Source organism: Acomys minous (genome assembly GCF_964271855.1).
Source record: "Acomys minous genome assembly, chromosome: 1".
NCBI classification, from domain to species: domain Eukaryota; kingdom Metazoa; phylum Chordata; class Mammalia; order Rodentia; family Muridae; genus Acomys; species Acomys minous.
The window spans coordinates 85,781,291-85,805,479 of NC_140483.1; the positions used below are offsets into that span (position 1 = coordinate 85,781,291).

At 35.3% G+C, this 24,189-nt stretch overlaps 1 protein-coding gene across 1 annotated transcript in view; it reads left to right on the forward strand.

The window, feature by feature from the left end:
- CDH7 (cadherin 7) overlaps positions 1-20,652 on the forward strand; it is a gene marked incomplete at its 5' end in the record, with an annotated part of 74,983 nt that extends 54,331 nt beyond the window's left edge. The window contains one exon of the mRNA XM_084797821.1: positions 18,437-20,652. Within this exon, the coding sequence (XP_084653947.1) occupies positions 18,437-18,930 (494 nt within the window). The 3' untranslated portion in view covers positions 18,931-20,652. The remainder of the gene's footprint in view (positions 1-18,436) is intronic.
- Between the last annotated feature and the right edge of the window lie 3,537 nt (positions 20,653-24,189).

Below are 24,189 nucleotides of genomic sequence, written 5' to 3' on the forward strand. Positions count from 1 at the left end.
TTTATTTCTGGATCTTTGATTTCATTCTATTGATCATCAAGTCTGTTTCTATGCCACTACCATGTAGTTGCTACTACTGTTGCTATATAATACAGCTTGAGACGAGTGATGCAGATATCTCTAGAAGATCTTTTATTGCACAGTATTGCCTTAGCTCTTCTGGGTTTTGTTTTCTCATATGAAATTGAGAATTGTTTTTTCAAGGGTTGAAAAGAATCTTGTTGATATTTTGATGGAGATCTGTAGGTGATTTGGATTGTTTGCCATATTTATTATGTTAACCTACTAATACATGCACATGGGAGATCTTTCCATCTTCTGATGTCTTCTTCAATTTCTTCATAAACTTAAAGTTTGTTTTCACAGGGGTCTTTCACTTGTTTTGTTCAAGTACCATCAAGATACTTTTTTTTATGGTTATCATGAAAATTATTGTTTCCACATTTCTCATTCAGCCCATTTGTCTTTTGTATAAAGGAAGGCTATTTGTTGATTTTGTATCCAGCCACTTTTTAGAAATAGAAGTTCTCTGGTAGAATTTTAGGGGTCGCTTATGTAGAATATTATATCATCCACAAATGGTGATAGTTAGAATTCCTCCTTTCTAACTTGTATCACCTTGATCTCCTTTAATGTTCTCATTGCTCTAAGTAGGATTTCAAGCACTATGTTGAAGACATACAAAGAGAGTGGATGGCTTTGGGGTTTCTCTGATTTTAATGGGATTGCTTTAAGTTTCTCTACATATAGTTTGATGATTTATATTATGGTCTTTATATTAAAGGCTTTACATTATGGTCAATTGTTGAGAAGTTTCCATGAGGGGATGAGAAGAATGTATTTTCTTTTTTGTTTGGTTGAAGTTCTGTAGATGTCTGTTAGGTCCATTTGATTCATGACATCTGTTAGTTTCACTATTTCTCCACTTAATTTCTGTTTTGATGACCTGTCTCTTGGTGAGAGTGGGGCATTGAAGTCTCCTACTATAAAAGTGCAGGCTTCAATATATGGTTTAAGCTTTAGTAATGTTTCTTTAATGAATATAGGTACCCTTGAAATTGTGGCATAGATATGAAGAATTGAGATGTCATTTTGCTGGAATTTTTTTTGACAAGTATGAAGTGTCCTTCCTCTTCTCTTTTGATTGAATTTAGTGAAAGTCTATTTCATTCGATGTTAGAAAAGCTCCTTGAACATTCTTCTTGAGACTGTTTGCATGGAAAACCATTTTCAAGCTCTTTACTCTCAGATAATGACTATCTTTTTGTCTGAGGTGTGTTTCTAGTATGCAGCAGAATGACAGTTCCTGTTCATGCATCCATTCTTTTAGTCTGTATCTTTATTGGAGAGTTGAGTCCATTGACATTGAAAGTTATTAATGACAAGTGATTGTTCAACCTTTTTATTTTGATGTTGGTTGTGGAAATGTGTTCATGTGCTTGTGTGCCTTTGGTTTGGCAGTATGAAGTTATTTATTTCTCATGTTTTTTCTGGGTATGGTTAGCTTCCTTGGGTCAGAGTTTTCCCTCTTTTACCTTCTGAAATTTTGGGTTTGAGACTAGATACGATTTAAATTTGGTTCTGTCACAGAATATCTTGTTTTTTCCATCTATGGTGATTGAAAGTTTTGCTGAGTATTGTGGTCTGGACTGGCATCTGTGGTCACATAGGTTGTGCAAGTTGTCTGCTCAGGCCCTTCTGGATTTTATGGTCTCTGCTGAGAAGTCAGGTGTGACTCTGATACATTTATCATTATGTGATAATTGGCTCTTTCCCTTACAGCTTTTAATATTCTTTCTTTGTTTTACACATCTAGAGTTTTCATTATTATTTGGAAGGAATAGTGTCTTTTCTGGTCTAATCTATTTGGTGTTATATAGGTCTCCTTTATGGTAATAGGCATCTCTTAGGATTTGGGGAATTTAATTCTATGCTTTCGCTGGCAATATTTTCTGGACAAAATTGAGCAGATAAAGGCCAGCCTGGTCAGTCTACAAGGCCTAATAATGTCTCCCATGCTCTTGAGAAAGACTGGTCAGCCCTGAGGGGTTGAGACAGAAAACTGAACAGCATCCCCACCATAGCGGGGCTGACCTGCTGTCTGAACAGGCCAGGAGGGAACCTATGTACCTGCCACAGTGGTCCATGCTTGCACAATTGGGCAGATAAAACACAACCTGGACAGTCTCCATGGCTCAGCTGGCTCTCCCATACACTTGGAAGAGGCTGGATAGCACTGAGGGTCTGGACAGTGGTCAGAACAGTGGCCAAAACTCAATGAGACTGAACTGCCAATGGTGCACTTTCTAGGATGGTCTGGACAGGAACATGACTGAAGGCCACAGAGGTCTGAGGATACACAATTGGTCAGATAAAGGCCTGCCTTACCAATCAATAGGGCCTTACAGGGTCTCCCAGGCTCTTGGGAGAGACTGGACAGCCCTGAGGCATCAGGACAGGAAATTAAATGGTACCAGGCAGAAGCCTACCTCTGCTGACACATTTGGGAGCCTAAGGTGTAGAGCAAACCCTCCAGGAGCAGAAACCAGGTCACCTGCCTGTTTGAGAGAACTCCTTTATCTCCACAGCCAAAGACACGTGACCTATAATTACTCATCAACTATCCACTCTCAATGACCAGTCAAGGACACCAGAAGTTACCTCCCAACCACAGAGACAAAAAGATGACTAAAAGCCTACACAAGAATGCAAACAACAAAAACCAAAACAATTCGGCATCTGCAGATCCCAGCCATCTGAAAGAAAGCAACCGTGATAACTCAAACACAATTGGAATACAAAAAACGACCTCAAATCCTTAGTAATGAAGAAGATCATAGAAGAAATGAATAAAATCCGTGAACAAATACAAAAAGATGCAACCAAACAGGTTGAAGACATAAAAGAGACCTGTAGAGAGGCACTGGTAGAGATTCAGGAAAATACAAAGAAAAAGATGCAGGAAATAAATAAAACAGTTCAAGATCTGAAGATGAAAATGGAAAAAACGATAAAGGCACAGATAGAAGAAAAATGGGAATGAGAGAACTTAGAGAAGAAAGCAAGCAACATAGAGGCGAGTATCTCTAACAAAATACAAGAAATTGAGGAGCAAATCTTGAGACTAGAAGATACAATCATAGAACTCAAAGCAACCATCAAAGAAAATGTTAAATCTGAAAACATCCTGACAAAAACATCCAAGAAATAAAAGACACCATGAAAGGACAAAAATTGAGTATAATAGGCATTGAGGAAAGAGAAGACCCCAACTCCACGGATCAGAAAGTATCTTCAACAAAATCATCGAAGAAAATTTCCCCAATTTAAAGAAGGAGGTGTATATAAACATAAAGGAGGCCTAAAGAACACCAAATAGAATAGACCAGAAAAGAAAATCTTCCAGGAACATAATAATCAAAACACAAAATATGCAGAACAAAGAAAGATTATTAAAAGCAACAAGACCAAAGACCAAGTAACATATAATAGCAAAACTATCAGAATTACACTGGGCTTCTCAGAAGAGATTATAAAAGCCAGAAGAGCCTGGATAGAGTTCCTTCCAAACCTAAGAGACTACATATGCCAGGGCAGGCTACTGTACCCAGCAAAACTATTAATAACCATTGGTGGAGAACACAGGATATTCCATGACAAAAACAAATTCAAACATTACCAATCCATAAATTAGGCCTTCAGAAGTTACTAAAAGGAAACCTGCAAACCAAAGTACAAAGACCCAACCAAAATAACACAGGAAATAGATAACTAGAAAAAACATAATCACACAACTCTCTACTGCAACAACAACAACAACAATAACAATAACAACAACAACAACAACAAAACCCAAGATATTTGACTGTCACTAGTCATTAATATCCCTCAACATCAATGGTCTCAATTCTCCAATAAAAAGGCAGAGACTAACTGATGAATGCACAAACCAGATCCAACATTCTTCTGTACTAGAGGAAAGCATCTCAGCCACAAAGATAGACATTACCTCAGGGTAGATGGCTGAAAAAGTGTATTCCAAGGAAACAGACACAGGAAGGAAGCTAGTGTAGCCATTTAAATATATATTAAAATAGACTTCTAACCAAAATTAATCAAAAGAGATGAAGATTGTCACTTCATACTCATCAAAGGGAAAGTCTACAAAGATGACATCACAATTCTAAACATCTATGTTCCCAATACAGGGCACCCACATTTGTAAAAGAAATATTAAAAAAGGTTAAACCACACATTAATCCCCACACATTGATAGTGAGAGATTTCAACACCCAACACCAAAGGATAGGTCAGCGAAACAGAAACTAAACTTAGAAATAAGGATACTAACCAACATCATGAATCAAATATATCTGACAGATCTTAGCAGAACTTTTCACCCAAACGCAAAGGATTATATCTTGTTCTCAGCACCCCATGGAACCATCTCCAAAATTGATCACATGGTAGGTCACAAAGCAAGCCTCAACAGATTCAAGGAGACTGAAATAATTCCTTGTATGCTATCAGATCACCATGGTCTAAAGCTGTACTTCAACAAAAATGTAAATAACAAAAAAGTCTGTACACACGTGGAAACTAAACACCTCTTTACTTAATGACACCTGGGTCAGTGAAGAAATAAAGAAAGAAATTAAGAACTTGAAATTCAACTACAATGAAAAAAAAACAATACACCCAAATTTGTGATAAAATTAATGCTGTGCCAAGAGGAAAATTCATAGCATTAAGTGCCTTTATAAAAAAATTGGAAACATCCCATATAAGCAACTTAATGACACATCTAGAAGCCCTAGAAAAAAGAAGCAGAAACACCCAAGAGGAGCAAACATCTGGAAAAAAACTCAGGACTGAATTAATAAATTAGAAACAAAGAGGCTAATTCAAAGAATCAGCTTAACCAGGAGCTGGTTCTTTCAGAAAATCAACAAGATAGGCAAAACATTAGCCAAACTAACTAAGGCAGAGTGACACTATGCAAATTAACAAGATCAGAAATGAAATGGGAGACATAAAAACAGACACTAAAGAATACAAAGAATCATAAGATCCTATTTTAAAGGCATATATGCCATAAAATTTGAAAATCTAAGGGAAAAGGACAATTTTCCTGATCAATTCCATCTGTCAAACTGAATCAAGATCAGATAAACAAATTTACTCATCCTATTTCTCTAACAGAAACAGAAGCAGTCATTAATAGTCTCTCAACTAAAGTCCAGGGCCAGATGATTTCAGCACAGAATTGTACAAGACCTTCAAAGAAGAGCTAATACTGATACTCTTCAAGATACTACAAAAATTACAAATGGATAGAACATTAACAAATTCATTCTATTGATACCTAAACCTCACAAAGGTTCACCCAAAATAAGAGAATTTTAGCCAAATTTCTCTCTTAACATTGATGCAAAATTACTCAATTAAATATTCACGAACCAAATACAGAAACATATCAAAGATAGTTTTCACCATGGCTGGGTAGGCTTCATTCCAGGCATGCAGGGATGGTTTAATATATGGAAATTTGTCAATGTAGTCCACAATAAAAACAAAATGATAGAAAAAAACAAATGGTCATCTCCTTAGATGCAGAAAAAAACACTTGACAAAATCCAACACCAATTCATGTTTAAAATTTTGGAGGGATTAGGGATATAAGGCACATACCTCAACAAAATAAAGGCTATACACAGCAAGCCAATAGACAAAATCAAAGTAAAGGGAGAGATACTCAAGGTAATCACTCTAATATTGGGAACAAGGCAAGGCTGCCCACTCTCTCCATATCTCTTCAATATAGTACTGGAAGTCCTAGCAAGAGCAATAAGACAACAAAAGGAGATCAATGGGACCCAAATGGAAAAGGAGGAAGTCAAATTATCCCTATTTGCTGATGATATGATACGGTACATAAGTGACCGCTAAATTCCCATCAGAGAACTCCTACAGCTGATAAACACCTTCAGCAAATTGGATGGATATAAAATTAACTTAAAAAAAGTAAGTAGCCTTCCTATATACCAATGACAATCATGTGGAGGAAGAAAATTGGAAAACTACACCCTTCACAATAGCCACAAGTAATATAAAATATCTAGGAGTAACTCTAACCAAGAAAGTGAAGGATTGTTTGAAAAAAAAACTTCAAACATATGAAGAAAGAGATTGATATTGACATCAGGAGATAGAAGGGTCTCCCTTGTTCATGGATTGGGAGAATTAACATAGTAAAAATGGCTGTCATACCAAAAGCAATTTACATATTCAATGCAATCCCTATCAAAATACCTACAAAAATGTTTAAAGATATTTAAAGATCAATTCTCCACTTTATATGAAAAAACAAAATACTTGGAATAGCTAAAACAATCCTATACAAGAAAAGATCATCCCCATAACTGATCTCAAGCTGTCCTATAGGGCAAAAGTGTTCAAAACAGCATAGTACAGGCACAACAATACGTTGGATGATCAACGGAATTGAATAGAAGACCCAGAAATGTATCCACACACTTGATTATTGACAAAGAAGCCTAATTTATTCAATGGAAAAAGGATAATATTTCAACAAATGGTACTGGTCTAACTGGATGTCCACATGTAGAAAAATTCCATTAAGACCCATATACATCACCATGCACAAAACTCAAGTGCAAGTGGAATAAAGATCTCAACATAAAACTAGAGACACAAAATCGGTTAGAAGAAAAAGTGAGGAAGAGCCTAGAACACACTGGCACAGGAGACAGCTTCCTGAACAGAACACCAACATCCCAGGCCTTAAGATCAACAATTAACAAATGGGACCTCATGAGGCTGAGAACCTTCTATAAGGCAGAAGACACTGTCAAAATAAAAAAGCTACAGCCTATAGACTGGAAAAAGTTATTCCCCAATCCTACATCAGACAAAAGTCTAATATCCAAAATATATAAAGAGCTCAAGAAATTAAACACCACAAAACTGAATAACCCAATTAAGAAAAGGAGCTCAGAACTAAACAGAAAATTCTCAACAGAGGAATAGCAAATTGCTGAGAAACACTTAAAGAAATGCTCAATGTGTTTAGTTATCAGGGAAATGCAAATAAAAATGACTCTATGATTCCATCTTACACCCATCAGAATGGTTAAGATCAAAAACACAAGTGACAACACATGCAGGCAAGGATGTGGAGAAAGAGGAACACTCCATTGCTGGTGGAAGTATGAACTTGTACAACCACTTTGGAAATCTATCTGGCACTTCCTCATAAAACTGAGAATAGGGCTTCCTAAAGACCAAGGTATTCCACTCTTTGGAATATACCCAGCAAGTGCTCCAACAAGCAACAAGGACATATGCTCAAGCATATTCATAGCAGCCTTATTCATAATAGCCAGAACCTAGAAACAGCCTAAATGTCCTCAGTTAAAGAATAGATAAAGAAACTGTGGTACATTTACACCATGGAATACTACTCAGCAGTGAAAAAGAAGGAAATCTCAAAATTTGTGGACAAATGGATCGAACTAGAAACTATCATACTGAAGCAGAATGACTAACATGGTATATACTCACTTATAATTGGGCACTAGCTCAAAAGGCATGTCCCATGAATGGCTTCACTTACCAGGAGATTGGGATAGATGTAAGGACATCTTGCTGGGAATCTAGGTGAGAAAAATATATGAGAATAGGGAAATATAAAGATCCAGAGGGTCCTATAATTCTACAAGAAGAACATCATGATGGGTGAAGCTTTGGCCAGAGGGTCTGCTCAAACTACTGCATCAACCAAGGATATTACAAGGAGTAAACATTGAACCTCTACTCAGATCTAGCCAATGGATGCGGCATTCTTCATAATTGTGTGGAGAGCAGGGACTGACTCTGATATGAACTCTGGTACCCCATATTTGACCACTTCCCTTTGGAGATTAGGCCTGGTGGCACTTAGAGAAAAAATAAGCAAGCTACCAAGGAAACTTGATAGCCTATTACCATATAATGGGGGAGGATGTCCCACTTGGTCACAGAACTAGGGGATGGGAATAGGGTGAAAGCATGAGGGAGCAAGGAACAAAAGATACAAGTGATGGGATAATAATTGTGATGTAGTCTGGATAAATTAATTAAATTTAAAAAAGAAAAAAATTCTGGGTCTTGGAGCAGGCAAACTTCTCTTTCCTCAATTCCTTTTATTCTTAGGTTTCATTTTTTCATGATGTCCTTGATATCTTGGTTGTTTTGTATCAGAATTTTTTTCAATTTAACATTTATTTTGACGGGTGTCTGTATTTCTTTGACTATATCTTCTACACCTGAGATTCTTTACTTCATCTGTTTTATTTTGTTTGTGATGCTTACTTACCTCTGTAGTTCCCATTTTCTTCTAAGTTCTCTGTCTCCAGGCTTTCCTTTGTTTGGCTTTCTTTATTGTTTCTTTTTCCATCTTCAGATCTTGAAATGTTTTATTGATTTCCTTCACTTGCTTGTTTGTATTTTCTGTAATTCTTTCCGTGATTTAATTGCTTCCTCTCCAAAGGCATCAAATTGTTTACCTGCACTTTCTAGTATTTCTTTAAGAGTTTTACAAATGTTCCCCATTATTATTTTCAAAAGCATAGATTTAATGTCATTTGCTTATGTTTTGGTTGTGATAGCAGATCCAGGGCTACTTGCAGTAGGATAACTGGGTTCTGAAGATGCCATATTGCTATGATTTTTGTTTATTTTGTTTTTATGCTGGCCTTTAGCCATCTGGTTATCTATGGCTTTGCTCTTGGATCATGTTGCCCACTGTAGTTCTTGGGGTAAGAGTGAGGGAAGAGTCTTGTACAGTAAGCTGGATGCTCCTTTATGTGTCCTCATATTGAGGGGAATGTTTTCACTAGCCGGTGGATCTCAGTAACTTTCTAAGACTCTCCTCACATGTATGATCCCAGGGATCAACTGGACTCCTCAGGAGCCTGGGGACTCTCCTTTTGCCAAGGGAAATCTTTGAGTTGGCTGCCCTGCTACTGAATTTCTAGGTTCAATGGTAACGTGGTCCAACTGACACCAAGACTATGCTCAGACACTGTTCTCTCTGAGTGGAAAATTCCTATTTTGGAGCAGGCCTCCTTCCTGGAAGGTATCCACAACTTGGCAAGTCTGAGGTTGGGACCACGGAAGGTATCTGCTGAATGACAATGAAAGTGGGAAGCTGAGGTTGTAGCACTGAACCTGTAGTATCTGCTTCATGGGAATTTCTCAGGTTAGGACCACTAGCCACAATACCAGGAGTTATCTAATACATGGCCGTGAGAGTTGGTTGCCATGGAGGTTGCTGTGCAACCCCAGTACCACAGATGGTGGAAAAGTGAGTGTAGATTGCAGTTGAGGCTTTGTGAGAGCCCAGGACTTTTTTCAGGCTTTAGCAGGGTGAGCAGAGGTTGGACCCAGGAGTTGCCCACACCACAGGCTGTCATGTCACATGGGAAATAAAGATGTTGGAGTTCTGGATTCCATAGCCCGTCCTGTGCTTTCACTGCTGTCCTGCTGTTCTTGCAGACTGGCTTGCTCCATCTTTCCCCAACCGATCAAAGTAGTTTTGATTTGCATTTCCCTGATAGTTAAGTGTGTTGACCATGTTTTTAAAGTGTCTCATGGCTATTTGAGATCCCTCTATGGAGAATTATCTGTTTAAGCCTATACTTCAGTTTTTAATTAGATGAATTTTTAAAATCTATTTTCTGGAATTCTTTATATATATTGGATATTAGAGCTCTATTGGATGTGGAGCTGATACAAGACTTTTTCCATCTTTTAATTGCCTGACTGTCCTATTTATCTGATTGCTGGAGTGCCTGTGCTACCAGTATTCTGTTAATAAATTCATGTCCTGTGCCAATGCAATCAAGGCTTTACCTCATTTTATTTTCTATCTGGCTCAGTCTATCTTCTTTTATGATGCTTTCTATAGCAACGCATATTTTTAAAGATGTACTTATTTTTATTATACACATACAGGTATTTTGTCTGCATGTAAGCCTGTATGTCATTATGTACAGAAGCCAGAAAGGAGCTTAATATCCCATGGAACTATAGTTATGACCTTTTGTTTAGGTACTACGAATTTAACAAGGATGCTGTTGTGATCACAACCTCTGAGCTGACTCTCCAGACCATAGTCACTGCTTCTTCATCAAATAAGAAGGAAAAGAATCTTACCATTCACTTGATAACTTTTTATTTTCAAACTTAAATTTCATAACATGGAAAGTTGGACATACCAATCTCTGCCTTCATTTGCATTTTTCTAAACATATGAGTGATTGTTATTACTTCTGCTTGCACTCACATCTGTTTAAATCAATAACCCAAAACTCATAGTATGAAGTTTCCTTTACTCACACTGACAATCTTGAGTAGAATCATAACCTAGGGCTTCAAATCTCTTGATGTGGAAGTCAAACAGCCCCTTTATATATGTTTCTTTTTTCTTTCTTTTTCTTTTTTATAGGTTTTTGACACAAGGTTTCGCTGTGTAGCCTTGGATGTCCTGGACTCACTTTGTAGACCTGGCTGGCCTCGAACTCATAGGAATCTGCCTACCTTTGCCTCCCGAGTGCTGGGATTAAAGGTGTGTGCCACCACACCCACCTACTTTATTTATTTTTTTACATAGAAAATTTTAATCAGTATAAGGAAAACATTTTAGTATTCTAAAACAAGAATAAAAACTATGCCTCATAACTAATAACACTATTAATTTAATCCTATGTATTATCATAGTTAAATTCATATTTAACAATGGAGATGTTTTTCTACCAGACAAAAAACACTTTCAGTAAAGAAAAATATGTACAAACTATCCATTCCATTATAACTGAGTTATATCTTTAAAAAGTTTTGAGCAAGAATTTAACCTGCTTTGGCTTAATACAGTTTTCATCACTAACAGTTATACCAGTGTTTTGGGAATATTGCAGCTGAATTACCCTGTTCTTCCCAGGGATATCCATTTCTTCTCACTGAAGATTCTGCTGATTTTCCTGAATTATCATCTATTTGTTTCCCTATTTGGATCATAATTTCAGATGATTTAAGTGATCTATTCTCCTTACCACTCTTTGCTTTTCATATTGAGTGGCACAGTTCCGTAATCCCTGTTTTAATAAAGCTTTTGCAGTAACTCATCATTCCCCACTCATAATTCTAGCTCTTCCACCAGTGTTCAAGTGGGCTGCTGGAAATTCCAAAGGTATACAAAGTTTACCATCCTGTTGTTAAGGTTGCATATGATTTTGTTAGATTGGAAAATGTTTTCTTGTTTCTTTTAAAGTGGAAACAAAATTTTTACTGATGTTCAAAAATGTTTGCCAAGCTGCTGTGAATGATGATGATAATAGAAAAAGCATGTAAAAAATATATTGTTCCTCATGATCTATCACAAAGGAGTATCGTTCACAGCTAGTCTTTGAAATAACAGGCAGTGTCTCAATTGCTAATTCGTGAAAGCAAATACATTTCTACTAAAAGGATGTATAAAACAGAATGAAGGAGAAATAGATTACTTTCATAGCTAATGCAATGAGTTTGGCATTAACTCAAGTACTTTACTATCGTTTAGCATTGTGCGATTTAATTCCCAGGAACTATTTCCTAGGTAACTATTTTTGTTATATGACCTTTTTCTCAGAGCAAATAAAAGATTAGGGAATTAGATGAAAAGACATAGGGCAAATGCAAGTCACACTCAGAAACCAAACAGAAGCAGCAGAAAGGAAGAAAGAAGTGCCCTCTAAATATTCTTGAAAATCTGTTTTTTACATGTGTTTTCCAGTATGAAATGCCAAGATGCTACTAAGAATTGGCTAAATACATCTGAGTATCTTTTTTTTTGTTTTTAAAAATTTATGAATTACTTTAATTGAAAATATGCATACATATACACATACATACACTTTTGTATTTTCTGCATACAAATTCCCTCACACATATGCTGCTGTATGGACAAGGCATTTATTAGATTATGAACAAGTTTTCCAAAGCTGAGTATCTGTCTTCACACAAGCTACACTACAACCATTGTGTTTTAAGGTGTTTATTTTTGTTATTAGTATGAATTTTAAGTTTACAATTTATTTATTTTTTTTTACTTTATTAATTTATTCTTGTTACATCTCAATGGTTATCCCATCCCTTGTATCCTCTCATTCTTCCCTCCCTCCCATTTTGCCCTTATTCCCCTCCCCTATGACTGTTCCTGAGGGGGATTACCTCCCCCTGTATATGTTCATAGGGTATCAAGTCTCTTCTTGGTAACCTGCTGTCCTTCCTCTGAGTGCCACCAGGTCTCCCCCTCCAGGGGACATGGTCAAAGGTGAGGCACCAGAGTATGTGAGAAAGTAATATCCCACTCTCCACTCTACTGTGGAGAGTGTTCTGTCCATTGTCTAGATCTGGGTAGGGGTTTAAGGTTTACCGCCTGTATTGTCCTTGGCTGGTGCCTTAGTTTGAGCGGGACCCCTGGGCCCAAATCTGCCTATCATAATGTTCTACTTGTAGGCTTCTAAGACCCTCTGGATCCTTCTACTTTGCCATTCTCCCATGATTCTCTCATCTAGAGTCCCACTAGAATGTCCTCCCCTCTGTCTCAGTTTCCTGGTAAGTGAAGGCTTTTGTGGGACATGCCCTTTGGGCTAATATGCAGATATAAGTGAGTATATACCATTTGAGTCTTTCTGCTTCTGGGTTAACTCACTCATTATGATCATTTCTAGCTCAATCCATTTATTCACAAATTTCGGGAATTCCTTGTTTTTAATAGCTGAATAGTATTCCATAGTGTATATGTACCACAGTTTCTTTATCCATTCTTCTACTGATGGACACTTAGGCTGTTTCCATGTTCTAGCTATTATGAATAAGGCTGCTATGAACATGGTTGAGCAAATTTTCTTGTTGTGTGCTGGAGCATCTTCTGGGTATATTCCAAGGAGTGGAATAGCTGGGTCTTGAGGAAGCCCTATTCCCATTTTTCTGAGATAGCACCAGATAGATTTCCAAAGTGGTTGTACTAGTTTGCATTCCCACCAGCAATGAAGGAGTGTTCCTCTCTCCCCACATCCTCACCAGCATGTGGTATCGCTTGAATTTTTGATCTTAGCCATTCTGATGGGTGTAAGATGGAATCTCAGAGTTGTTTTGATTTGTATTTCCTTGATGATTAAGGAGGATGAGCATTTCTTTAAGTGTTTCTCAGCCATTTGATATTCCTCTGTTGAGAATTCTCTGTTTAGTTCCAAGCCCCATTTCTCAATTGGGTAATTTGGTTTGGTGGTGTTTAATTTCTTGAGCTCTTTATATATCTTGAATATTAGACCTTTGTCAGATGTAGGGTTGGTGAAGATCTTTTCCCAGTTTGTAGGCTGTCGCTTTGTTCTTTTGACAGTGTCTCCTGCCTTACAGAAGCTTCTCAGCCTCATGAGGTCCCATTTATTAATTGTTGACATTAATGTCTGGGCTGTTGGTGTTCTGTTCAGGAAGTTGTCTCGTGTGCCAATATGTTCCAGGCTCTTCCCCACTTTTTCTTCTAAGTGACTTAGTGTCTCTTGTTTTATGTTGAGGTCTTTAATCCACTTGGATTTGAGTTTTGTACAATATGACAAATATGGGTCCAGTTGCATTTTTTTACACATAGACATCCAATTAGACCAGCACCATTTGTTGAAGATGCTATCCCTTTTCCATCGAATGGATTTGGCTTCTTTGTCGAAAATCAAGTGACCATATGTATGTGGATTCATATCTGGGTCTTCGATTCGATTCCACTGATTTGCAGATGATATGATAGTCTACATAAATGACCCTCAAAATTCCACCAGAGAACTCCTACACCTTCAGCAAATTGGTTAGATACAAAATTAACTCCAAAAAGTCTGTAGCCTTCCTATACACAAATGACAAGCTTGCAGAGGAAGTAATTAGGAAAACTACACCCTTCACATTAGCCACAAGCAATATAAAGTACTTAGGAGTTACTCTAACTAAGCAAGTGAAGGACTTGTTTGAAAAAATTACAATTTATTTTAAAGATAATAAAATTGAATTTCTTTTAAAAATTCAATTTTATTTTTCCCAAAATAACTTTTTTCACATTTATGTTTATTTTGCTTTGTTGAGCAGAGTTTCCTATGACAGAGGCTGTCCGCAGCTACAATAAAAGCGGCAATGCCTACCGTGTTTCACATTGTGAGTTTCTCAATCTTTAGTTAATTCAGTGTGTCTAATTTATAGTATACTCCAGTTAATTCTGACCTTTGAAAAACACACTTTCAATTATACATATTACCTTGAGTAGTATATTTCGGTACAGAATATAGCACAAAATTGCATAAAATATTCATTATCCTTTGAACAGTTTTGCTCTGTCTTAACTCAGGTTCAAATGACAATATTCTAATGATCACATTTAAATAAGGAGTGGTTTGGGATACTCATTTTCTGTACAGAAGAATTAATTTCAATTGTGATTAAAATTACTATGTCTTGAAACATGGTAATAATTATCTTTTATTTGCATGTCATTTGCAAATCTCTAGTTGGTATAGTTTTACAACAGGTCTCATTATGTATACTCCATGTTCTATTGAATAGCCAAAAGTAGAAATCCCTATAGAAGAATCAAATTGTGAACTATATTCCTACATTCTGCCTTTTAAGTTTTTTAGACTACAGTTTTATTGTTTTCATCAGTCTTCTCTCTGCTTCGTGTTCCATAATTAATTAGGCCTCAGTCTTATCAGTTCTCTAGTTTATTCATTCATTCTCTTTGTGCTGCAACCTAATTTTGTACACATTGCTTTTTGTAGGCTTGTTTTTATTGTCTTGTATGTGCTAAGTTTCCATGAATATCCCTCTGTAGAATCCATAAAAGGATCCCTTTGTTTTGTATTCCAGACACTGTTTTTTGGCTTCTGAACCCAAGATGTGTGTTCTCACCCATAGGCTCTTTAACACTGGGGGAATGGCAGTCTCAAGGCATCCATCCTAGCTGAAAAACATCAACCCACCACAAATACTTGAATTTATTATTTTAGTTCTCTCTGTGTCCCTTCTAATGAACACCTGCTATAAAAAGCAAGCAATAAACATTATTTTGGCACCATAAACTGAGGTAGCCAGAAGGAATTCCATATGTAAATGCTGAATAACCAAATTAAATGAATGTACTCAGTAACAGAAAAGACCATTTGATTTTACTTTTATCAGTATGAATAAGAAGTATATCTCTTAGAATGTGATTTTTTATCTTTCTTCATAGGTTCAATATTTTTAAGATATGCCTATCTGAATCAGTTTATCACAATTAAAAGATATATATGGTGTAAACTAAAAGTAATAATATCTTCAAGTTAATACTTTTTTGGTGTGTGTGTGTGTGTGTGTCCAAGAAAAAAACAGAACTGAACCACTACTAAATAAAAGATATATTCAAATAGATATGCCAGATAATTTATCATCAGTTCAAAATATTGTATTTGCTTTATATTTATCTCAGTGACTCACTTGGAGTCTACTAACTATTATTAATTCCTTTAAGGGGTCTTAAAAATACAGGATATATAGTTACTCTTTTGTTTCTGGAATATTTGTGTATTTGTGATTCTACAACCCATAGATCCAAACTGAAAACCTTGTCTTCTTTTTGTTCTTCAGAACTTCCCTTAGGTCTTACTTCAGATGATATTCTTTTTCTGATCACCAGCAGTATCCCTGAGCTCTTCTTAGAATTCAATTTTAAATCAACTTGTTATACTTACTTTCTTGAAAAAAAAAGTTAGAAAGAAGAAATATGCTTCATGAAATACAAAATGTTTCTCATGGTTCTCAAAGCAAGACATAGTTTTCCTCAGGCTCAGCACCAGAAAGGTATCAGCCTTTGTGATCCCTCATCACAATGAAAGAAGAGGTGTGGATAAACAGCCAATGAGATTGTTTTATGAATTTGTAGTAGTTAATTCTCCTTGCAAACCTCAGACTTCTAAAACTATGAAGTTATCAACCGTGAATTATCTGCTATGAGTGTGTCCTTCCTTAATTGAATGTGTGTGTGTGTGTGTGTGTGTGTGTGTGTGTGTGTAGTATATTTGCATGTACATGTGTATGTGTACTCACTTATGTAGATGAATAAGTGGATCCCAGGGACTGACATTGGGATGTCTTCCTCAATTACTTCTTGTCTTTATCTTTTGAGACAGTGTCAGGTATTGAAATCTAGGTCTCATTATATTGGTTAGAGTGCTGGTGAATGAGATGCTGGCTTCCATCTGGAATGCAGTTGTTTGTCTCACAGCTGGGTTTTTGACATCCTGTCGTACCTGTCTTTTCACACAGGCTCTTGTATTTGAACTCAGGTTCTCAGTCTTATACTTTACCCATAAAAGCTTTACCCTATTATCTGTTTTGAAAGCAGACTGAGTTGGAAACTGTTATTAGTGTCTCTTTTTTTTATGTTATTCTCTTAAGAGCAGAGACAGTTTATAATCACTCTAAGGCCTTTGTTTCTTTTTATGTTTTGCAGTGTTAGAGATCAGACCCAATGTATTGCACATGCTGGACAAATACACTATCACTGAGCTAATCACCTTTGCCTAGTGAGCTCCTTTAAAAGAAAATGTTGAGTGCTGGGGATCTAGCTGAGAGTACAACATACTTCTAAATAATGTGAGAACCTGAGTGTGAATCCCTAGATACCACATAAACAAAACAACAAAAACAAACAAACAAACAAACATGGTAGTTCAGACCTGTAATCTCAGCACTCATATAGTGTGGTAGGAGGCAGAGACAAGAAAGTCCACAGATGCCCATGGGCCAGGTTGTCCTTCTAACACAGTGTAAACTACAAGTGGAATATATCTTAAATAAGGAAGAAGTGAACACTTACATCCTATATAGTCCTCTGACTTCCACATGTTTATTGTCCCCCTGTCCCTTTCTCTCTCTGTGTCTCTGTCACTGTCTCTCTCAATCTCAATCTCTCTCTGTCTTTCTATGTCTGTCTCTGTCTCTGTGTGTCTCTCTCTTTCCCTCTCCGTCTTCTCTCTCTCTCTCTCAATACTTAAAAATATACCTAGAATAATTTAGCCTGCACTGACAATATAATAAACATGTATGTTCACTTTTCTTAAACTTCCAGAAAAATTTAGGCACATGCAATAAAAATCATAAAAACATTTTTGCTTTAGCAGATTATTAATGATAATTCATCCCTTTTTGGCTGTAGAGATAGATTAGTGGTTAAAAGCACTGGCTGCTCTTCGAATGGACCTGGATTTGATTTTCAGCACCCACATGGAAGCTGACAACAATCTGTAACTCAAATTCCAGGGGTGCTCATGTCTTCTACTAGTCCTCATAAGCAACAGGCACATACATGGTTTATAGGCATGAATGCATGAAAAATACATATACAGAAAAAATAAAAATAAAATTTTAATTTAAAAAGGGCAGTTTACACCTTTGTCTTGTTTTAAATACACCTTGAATCTCAAATTTCAAGAACAGATATTTTACTTACTCTATTTTGGTTCAAGTCTGGAAGGCAGGACAGTTATTGTAGTCTCAGTCCTGAGAATCATTTGTAGCTAGTGAAGTGTCCTTATAAGGTTGTTTGTATTAAAATGAAAAGTGTATTTAATCTGTGTAATACTAAAGGCTATCTTGTTTCTCTCTTTTGCTTTCCAGAGAAATTACACATTTCAACATTTAATATACATTTTTATGTAAGAGAAAAATCCCTGATGTTAGTAATTTGTTTCTTAAAAGTCTGATCACTGCTGAAAGTCTCACAGCCTGTTTTCTGCCTCTAGGTGTAATGCATAGAGTCCAGGTTCAGTATTTCACACTTGAAAGTGGGACATTTTTTTATTATAGAAACTTTTAATCTTTACACATGTCATCCCATGTTTCATTAAACAACTGAATTTCATAACAAGGAGCAGACATTTCTTCAAAGAACCTGATCAAGTTCTGTAGCCCATTTCCACCTGGCATTGCATTTGTTAAACTAGACACAAAATATTTATAAATGACATTTTGCCTTTCGAGCAATTAAGTAGTTCAAAGGTTCCCTTTGTTATGTGTGACTCTGCAATTATATTTATTTTGAACTGGCTCCTCAATTTGTTCTATCAAATGTTTTGGAGGTTAGAGCAAGGCATTAATCATATGCAGGTGTGGAAACAAGTTTTTTAAAGTATAAAAGCATTCCATTTTATAGTTACTGTTTGCAGTTTTAGCACATCTGCTGCTCTGTATTCCTGTGAAACAGAGAAGCCTAGCTTTTTCCAAGCTAGAGGGGATAACATGTTAAGTCTTACCATATATTGGGGGTCTTTCCTCTACTTGCTGACATTTCTTATGCCATCTCTCCTTGCAGTGCTCATTCTCCTTATTGTCACTATGAGAAGACGTAAAAAGGAGCCTCTCATCTTTGATGAGGAGAGGGATATTAGAGAAAATATCGTCAGATATGATGACGAAGGCGGGGGAGAAGAAGACACTGAAGCCTTTGACATGGCTGCACTGAGAAACCTCAACGTCATAAGAGACACCAAAACCCGGAGAGATGTGACTCCTGAAATTCAGTTCTTGAGTCGACCTAGTTTTAAAAGCATTCCAGATAATGTCATTTTTAGGGAATTTATTTGGGAAAGACTGAAAGAAGCTGATGTGGACCCAGGGGCCCCACCATATGACTCTCTGCAGACTTATGCGTTTGAAGGAAATGGCTCAGTAGCTGAATCTCTCAGTTCATTAGATTCCATCAGCTCAAACTCTGACCAGAATTATGACTATCTAAGTGACTGGGGTCCTCGCTTTAAACGACTGGCTGACATGTATGGAAATGGCCACGAGAGTTTGTACTCATAGCCTTGGACCTTTAATTTAAAATGTACTGAAGAGCAAGTCACCAGGAAAATATTTTCAAAGGGGAAGGAAAAGGGAGAAATACTACATACAGTAAACAAGAACTCCACTGTGTGACAAAAGAGGTTGTAAATATGTTTCCATTTTTAACTGTTAACGCTTCTGCCTTGGTGAAACATTCACTAGATTATCCAAGGGATTTCACTGACCACAGACTCTGAGCATTTGAAGTGTTTGTTTTGTTTTGTTTTGTTTGTTTGTTTTTGATAAAAAGAAATGCTTAGTTGTTTCTGAATAGATAGCAACTCTCATATACCTGCAAAAGCCCCTAAATTGCCTGATAATGTCCTGCACTATCAGTGTGCTAATGATGCCCTGCACTGACTTTCATAGAATCTCTGTGAGAAGAATAGAGCATGGGTTGCCATTGAAATAAATCCCAAAACTTCTTGCCTATTAAAACTTGGGAAGATTTTATTTCTACTGAAGCTTCCATTTTATCACTGCTGGTGCACCGAAATATTTTTATTTTATTTTATTGAGCAATATATAAATTCTTGTAATAACTTCCTGAAGTAAAACTTTTTAATAAAGACCAATAAAACTTAATGTAAGGCAACATAAGTCTATGTTTTGCCAATAAGTTATATGAAATGCTCCATTTAAGGTAAAGGGACATGATTCTTCACATTTGAAGTAGTTTTGAAATGCACGTGTAAGTCTGATTTAACACAGTAGTTGCTATCTATTCATTAGTTTTTATTATCTCTTCTGATTTGTACAGGAGAATATGTTGTGTTTGAAGCATAGTGTTGTGTCGGTTTTGGAGCTCCAGCCTCCACTAAGTTCAGGTTCATCTTGCTGCCTCCCAGCCCTAAACTAAGCTCATTGGTACATGCTGCCCTCTCTGCAGCTTAGACTACAGGGAGGGTGTGAAGCATAGAAAATATCAGCACAGCAAGTGAGTCTCATTGCCACTCACTTTTCAAAGAGGATCATGGCCTCAAGGACATAAAAGTTGTTCTTCTCAGCCATTAGAGTGTATAAAACTGTGGGAATAAAATATTTGTTTTACAGTAACAGTTTGGGGAGAGTTGAGATTTTTCTTTGATTTTGGAATTATTTTCTGAAATCATGAGTTCTATGTGCTCCAAAGACTTTCAAAGACCTGTTTCCCAGACTTTATTGATGTAAACATATTATGTGAAAGACTGAATTTTTAATTATATTTTAAAATGTATAACGTTATACATTTCAAGCCATCGTGTCCCCATGAACCGAACCGAGTGATGTGTAATTACTCTAGTGGTTGAGATGTGCCAAAGTGAGCAGAGCAATTTAGTGTAATCATATGTATTTCCAAATGAGATGATGTCTCAGAATAAGATGACTTTTTTAAAGAAAATAATATTTCTACTTATTTTTCCTAGATTGATACTAGTTTATTGTGCATATAATCAAGTAAGGATGAATTTATTTTTCCTTTCTTTTTTGAAATAATTTTTAGGTTCTGAGTAAACCTATAGCTAGTTAACACTGTGTATTAATTGTGTGTTAATGTCTTCCTTCTGAGAAGCAGGAAATTGGAAGTAGAATATTATGTTAATAGAGGAGAAGCTTTGTAGGATGCTGTAATTTCCAGTCCACATTTAGAAATGGAGTATGTGAAAGTGGCCTTCAGTTTCATAACCTCAATAAGTCAATAAATTTGATTAACACAAAGAATCCTTAAGTTGAATAAGTTATTGAGATCCTGTTCCATGACTAGATATGCATATGCATATGCATATGGAAAAAGGTTTACAACATAGTAAAATATTTTGTTTATAACCCTTAGCCACACATACAAGTTTTTCAAATCAAAATAACCATCATATTTACCTAGTTTAATAAAATTAATTTGTAGTGCAGGAATTATATAAATGCTGAATCTGCAAAGTGCTGAGAAAATTTTAACTACCCCCTATGTTTAAAAGAAAATGAAATACTGCAGTCAATACTGGTGTAAAACCTGTTGATTTATTTTCACCTATATCATAAAATGATGGTGTGGTTGATTTTCACAACAGGAACCTTTCATTGTGGCACACACTTTTTCACCTTGAAATGTGGATGAATTTTCCTTTTGCTAGTGGTAGCTTAAACAAATAATAGTTATACTTTATCTAGTGGATTGAAATTCTTCACATCTGTAACAATATTGATTCAGTTTTGTTGTAGTTTTTGTTGAAGATATATGGCCAGATATAAGTCCTTACTACCAGTAGAATTTAACTTAAAAGCAATGGGGGTAAAATTGATATTGTTTATTATTTTACTTTTCTTTTATGTTATAAAATCTAATGGTATATCACACACACACACACACACACACACACACACACACACACACACACACACACATAGTATTTCAGAGCTAAGAAATTGTATCCATTGACCTAATAGATGAATTATTACATATATTTAGGGATTTCCCAAGGTCTATTTAAGTACATATATTTATTAATTACTGATTTAAATTTGTCACTGTACTTTAAGCAGTCAGAAGTAGCTCAAGAACTAGTATCTACCTTATTATTTAGATTCATTTATGTTGATTTGATTTTTGACATGAATTTATTCTCAGTATAATATGAAGGCTTAGACAATTTAAGTAATTGCAGAAGTTATTCCTTTCTTCATATTATCTGCTAAAAACACTTTATCAGCAGTCCACTGATATCTTCCCTTTTGTTTTCTTTTTATTTTTAGGCATGGTCCTATCCTATAGCCCAAGGTTGCCTCATACTAATAGAAATCCTCGTGTCTAAATCTCTGTTCTATATGAATTAAAGTTTTATGTGTGCATTCTTGATTTTCACATCCTCAACTATTTCATCAAGTTATAGCAATTATAGCTATATTATGAATAAATATAATATCAAATAATGATCTTAAATGATGTTATGCTAAATTATATTCCTAATCCAAGATGCACCCATGAAAGTAAGTGTCTAAAAAAGAAAATAATCACTTCATTGTAAGAATCCATGTCTTAACAACTTACAGTTTAGAAAACTGGGTACATAGTCCATACATTCAAATACTTCTCATTTGTACAACACACAAATTCATTATGTGCAAAGATATATTTATTTTAAGCAGTTTCATTTCTTTAGAATCTAGTTGTGGTTACTTTATTACTATGTATGTCGAAGAAATACATCCAAGTACCTTTTTTGAATTATTTTTTGGATAGATTCAAATCATCACAAAAATATAAACCATACCATACAAACCACAATTATCTTCTACCAACCAGAATAAAAAATGAGATCAAGAAAAATATTGACACATGAAGGCAATGAGTAGATCAGTAATTACTCAGTCTACTTGGCAACTTATTCCTTTGCTACAAACCTCTGCGGGGGCAAAGTATAGTTGAGGTTGCATAGAAAAACATTCAGGGTATATAAGCATTATATACTGAGAAGGATTGATGGTTCTAATATACAAAAACATTTTCAATTAACTTATCTCTAAGCATGTTCAACCTACACTTGCCTTGGTAATGAACAGGAAGAGACAACTGTACTTCACCAACTGGAGAGTTGTACAGGTATAGACAACACCTGTGATATGATCTTAAGCAGAAATGGATATGTCAAGACAGTGTTAACAGTGCTATTCAAATGTTAACTTGAAAGAAGGTAAAAATGAGCTAAATTAAATATCTGATAAAAGGAAAACAGTTTAGTTTTAACATTTTAAACTTTCAAGCAGTAGAAATCATAACCATTATGTTTTCAATTCTAACCCACCAGCTGTTGATTTCCTCATTGTTTTAATTGTCCTAATTTGTTTATTTATCACTATTTACATGTTTGTTTACAGTTAATCTAAGTTAATTATAGTTTATTAATTCTTCATCCTTGCTTTTTCAGGTTAGAGATAGCTGAAGGCAAGTAAATGATGTGATAAGTAATACATGAATTCATCTGCTATTTGTTACTTTACATTTATTTTTATCTTAAATAAAAACACTTAATTATTCACAATAAACAGGGCAGACATATACAATGGCATATAAAATTTTGGAAGGGAATGTTAATACAATCATGTGTCATAACCAAATATAATTTATCAAAAATTGATACTAAAACTCCAGTGCCTTGCATATAATAAAGAAAGATTTTACAGCCCACATATTTAATTTAAATAGATTAATTCTCAAATAAATGTTATAAGCCCTTAACAACATTAAAATGATGTGAGGTTGTAGCTAGGACACAAAAGGAGAAAATTCCCGGTAAAAATTTCAAGGAGAAGTCAATGTGTGGGATACATAATCCCACATGCTTAAATGGCAGTACTGATTCCTATTGGCTCAGTTTACCTGAATATGGGACGTCTCTGAGTATGTATACATGTATGTGATTGGAACCATTGGGAAGCAAGTTGTCTGAAGCAAGTCCAAACACATTAGTATATTGTAAATTGGCTAATATTTACATTATTCTACTGTCAAATTTAACTCTATATTTTAAAAATAAAATTTATACTTGTAATATAATAGAAGAACACTTAGATGAATAATGTAGAATTGTCATGTCTTCCTATGTAGATGTGATCTCACTTTAACACATTACCTTAGATATTAATTAATTTTTGTAATGTTTTCATTTTTCTTTTTGAAATTTAATGTAAGCACACATGTCTGAACCATAAACACAAGGCTGAATCTTCATGGTTTTCTATCTTGATTATTAATAGAGTCATTTATAATGTTATTTATTTACTAAGCTAATGAGATTAATTGAAAGTAATTTGCAAAGTGGAAAGCACTGTAAAATGTTAAGTTTTTAATGACATAATGTGGAATTAGTTTAAATGATTGATTATATTTATTTTATATAGTAAATTCAGACAATTTCTGAATCCAGAAACAGTTCATTAGAATAATTAATAGAAAATAGACTCAAAAAACTACTGGAAATTTTTTCATTCATCTGATATCAATAATTTACAAAAGTTAAAACTATCAATTATACAAAAGATTACAAACAACAAATTTTTCTCACTCATGTCATGACTACATGTAAGATGGAGGCATGTAAACACTCTCCAGTATTACTACAGAACAAAAAAAGAAATGTCCAAATATAAAGGATTCTTGAGGCAATGACATTCAAAAACCAGTTTGTTTTCAGGCACTCAAGGAAGAAAAAAAATGGATATTCTTGAAAGTTCTGTAATTTTGAGATAAATACACACACACAGACA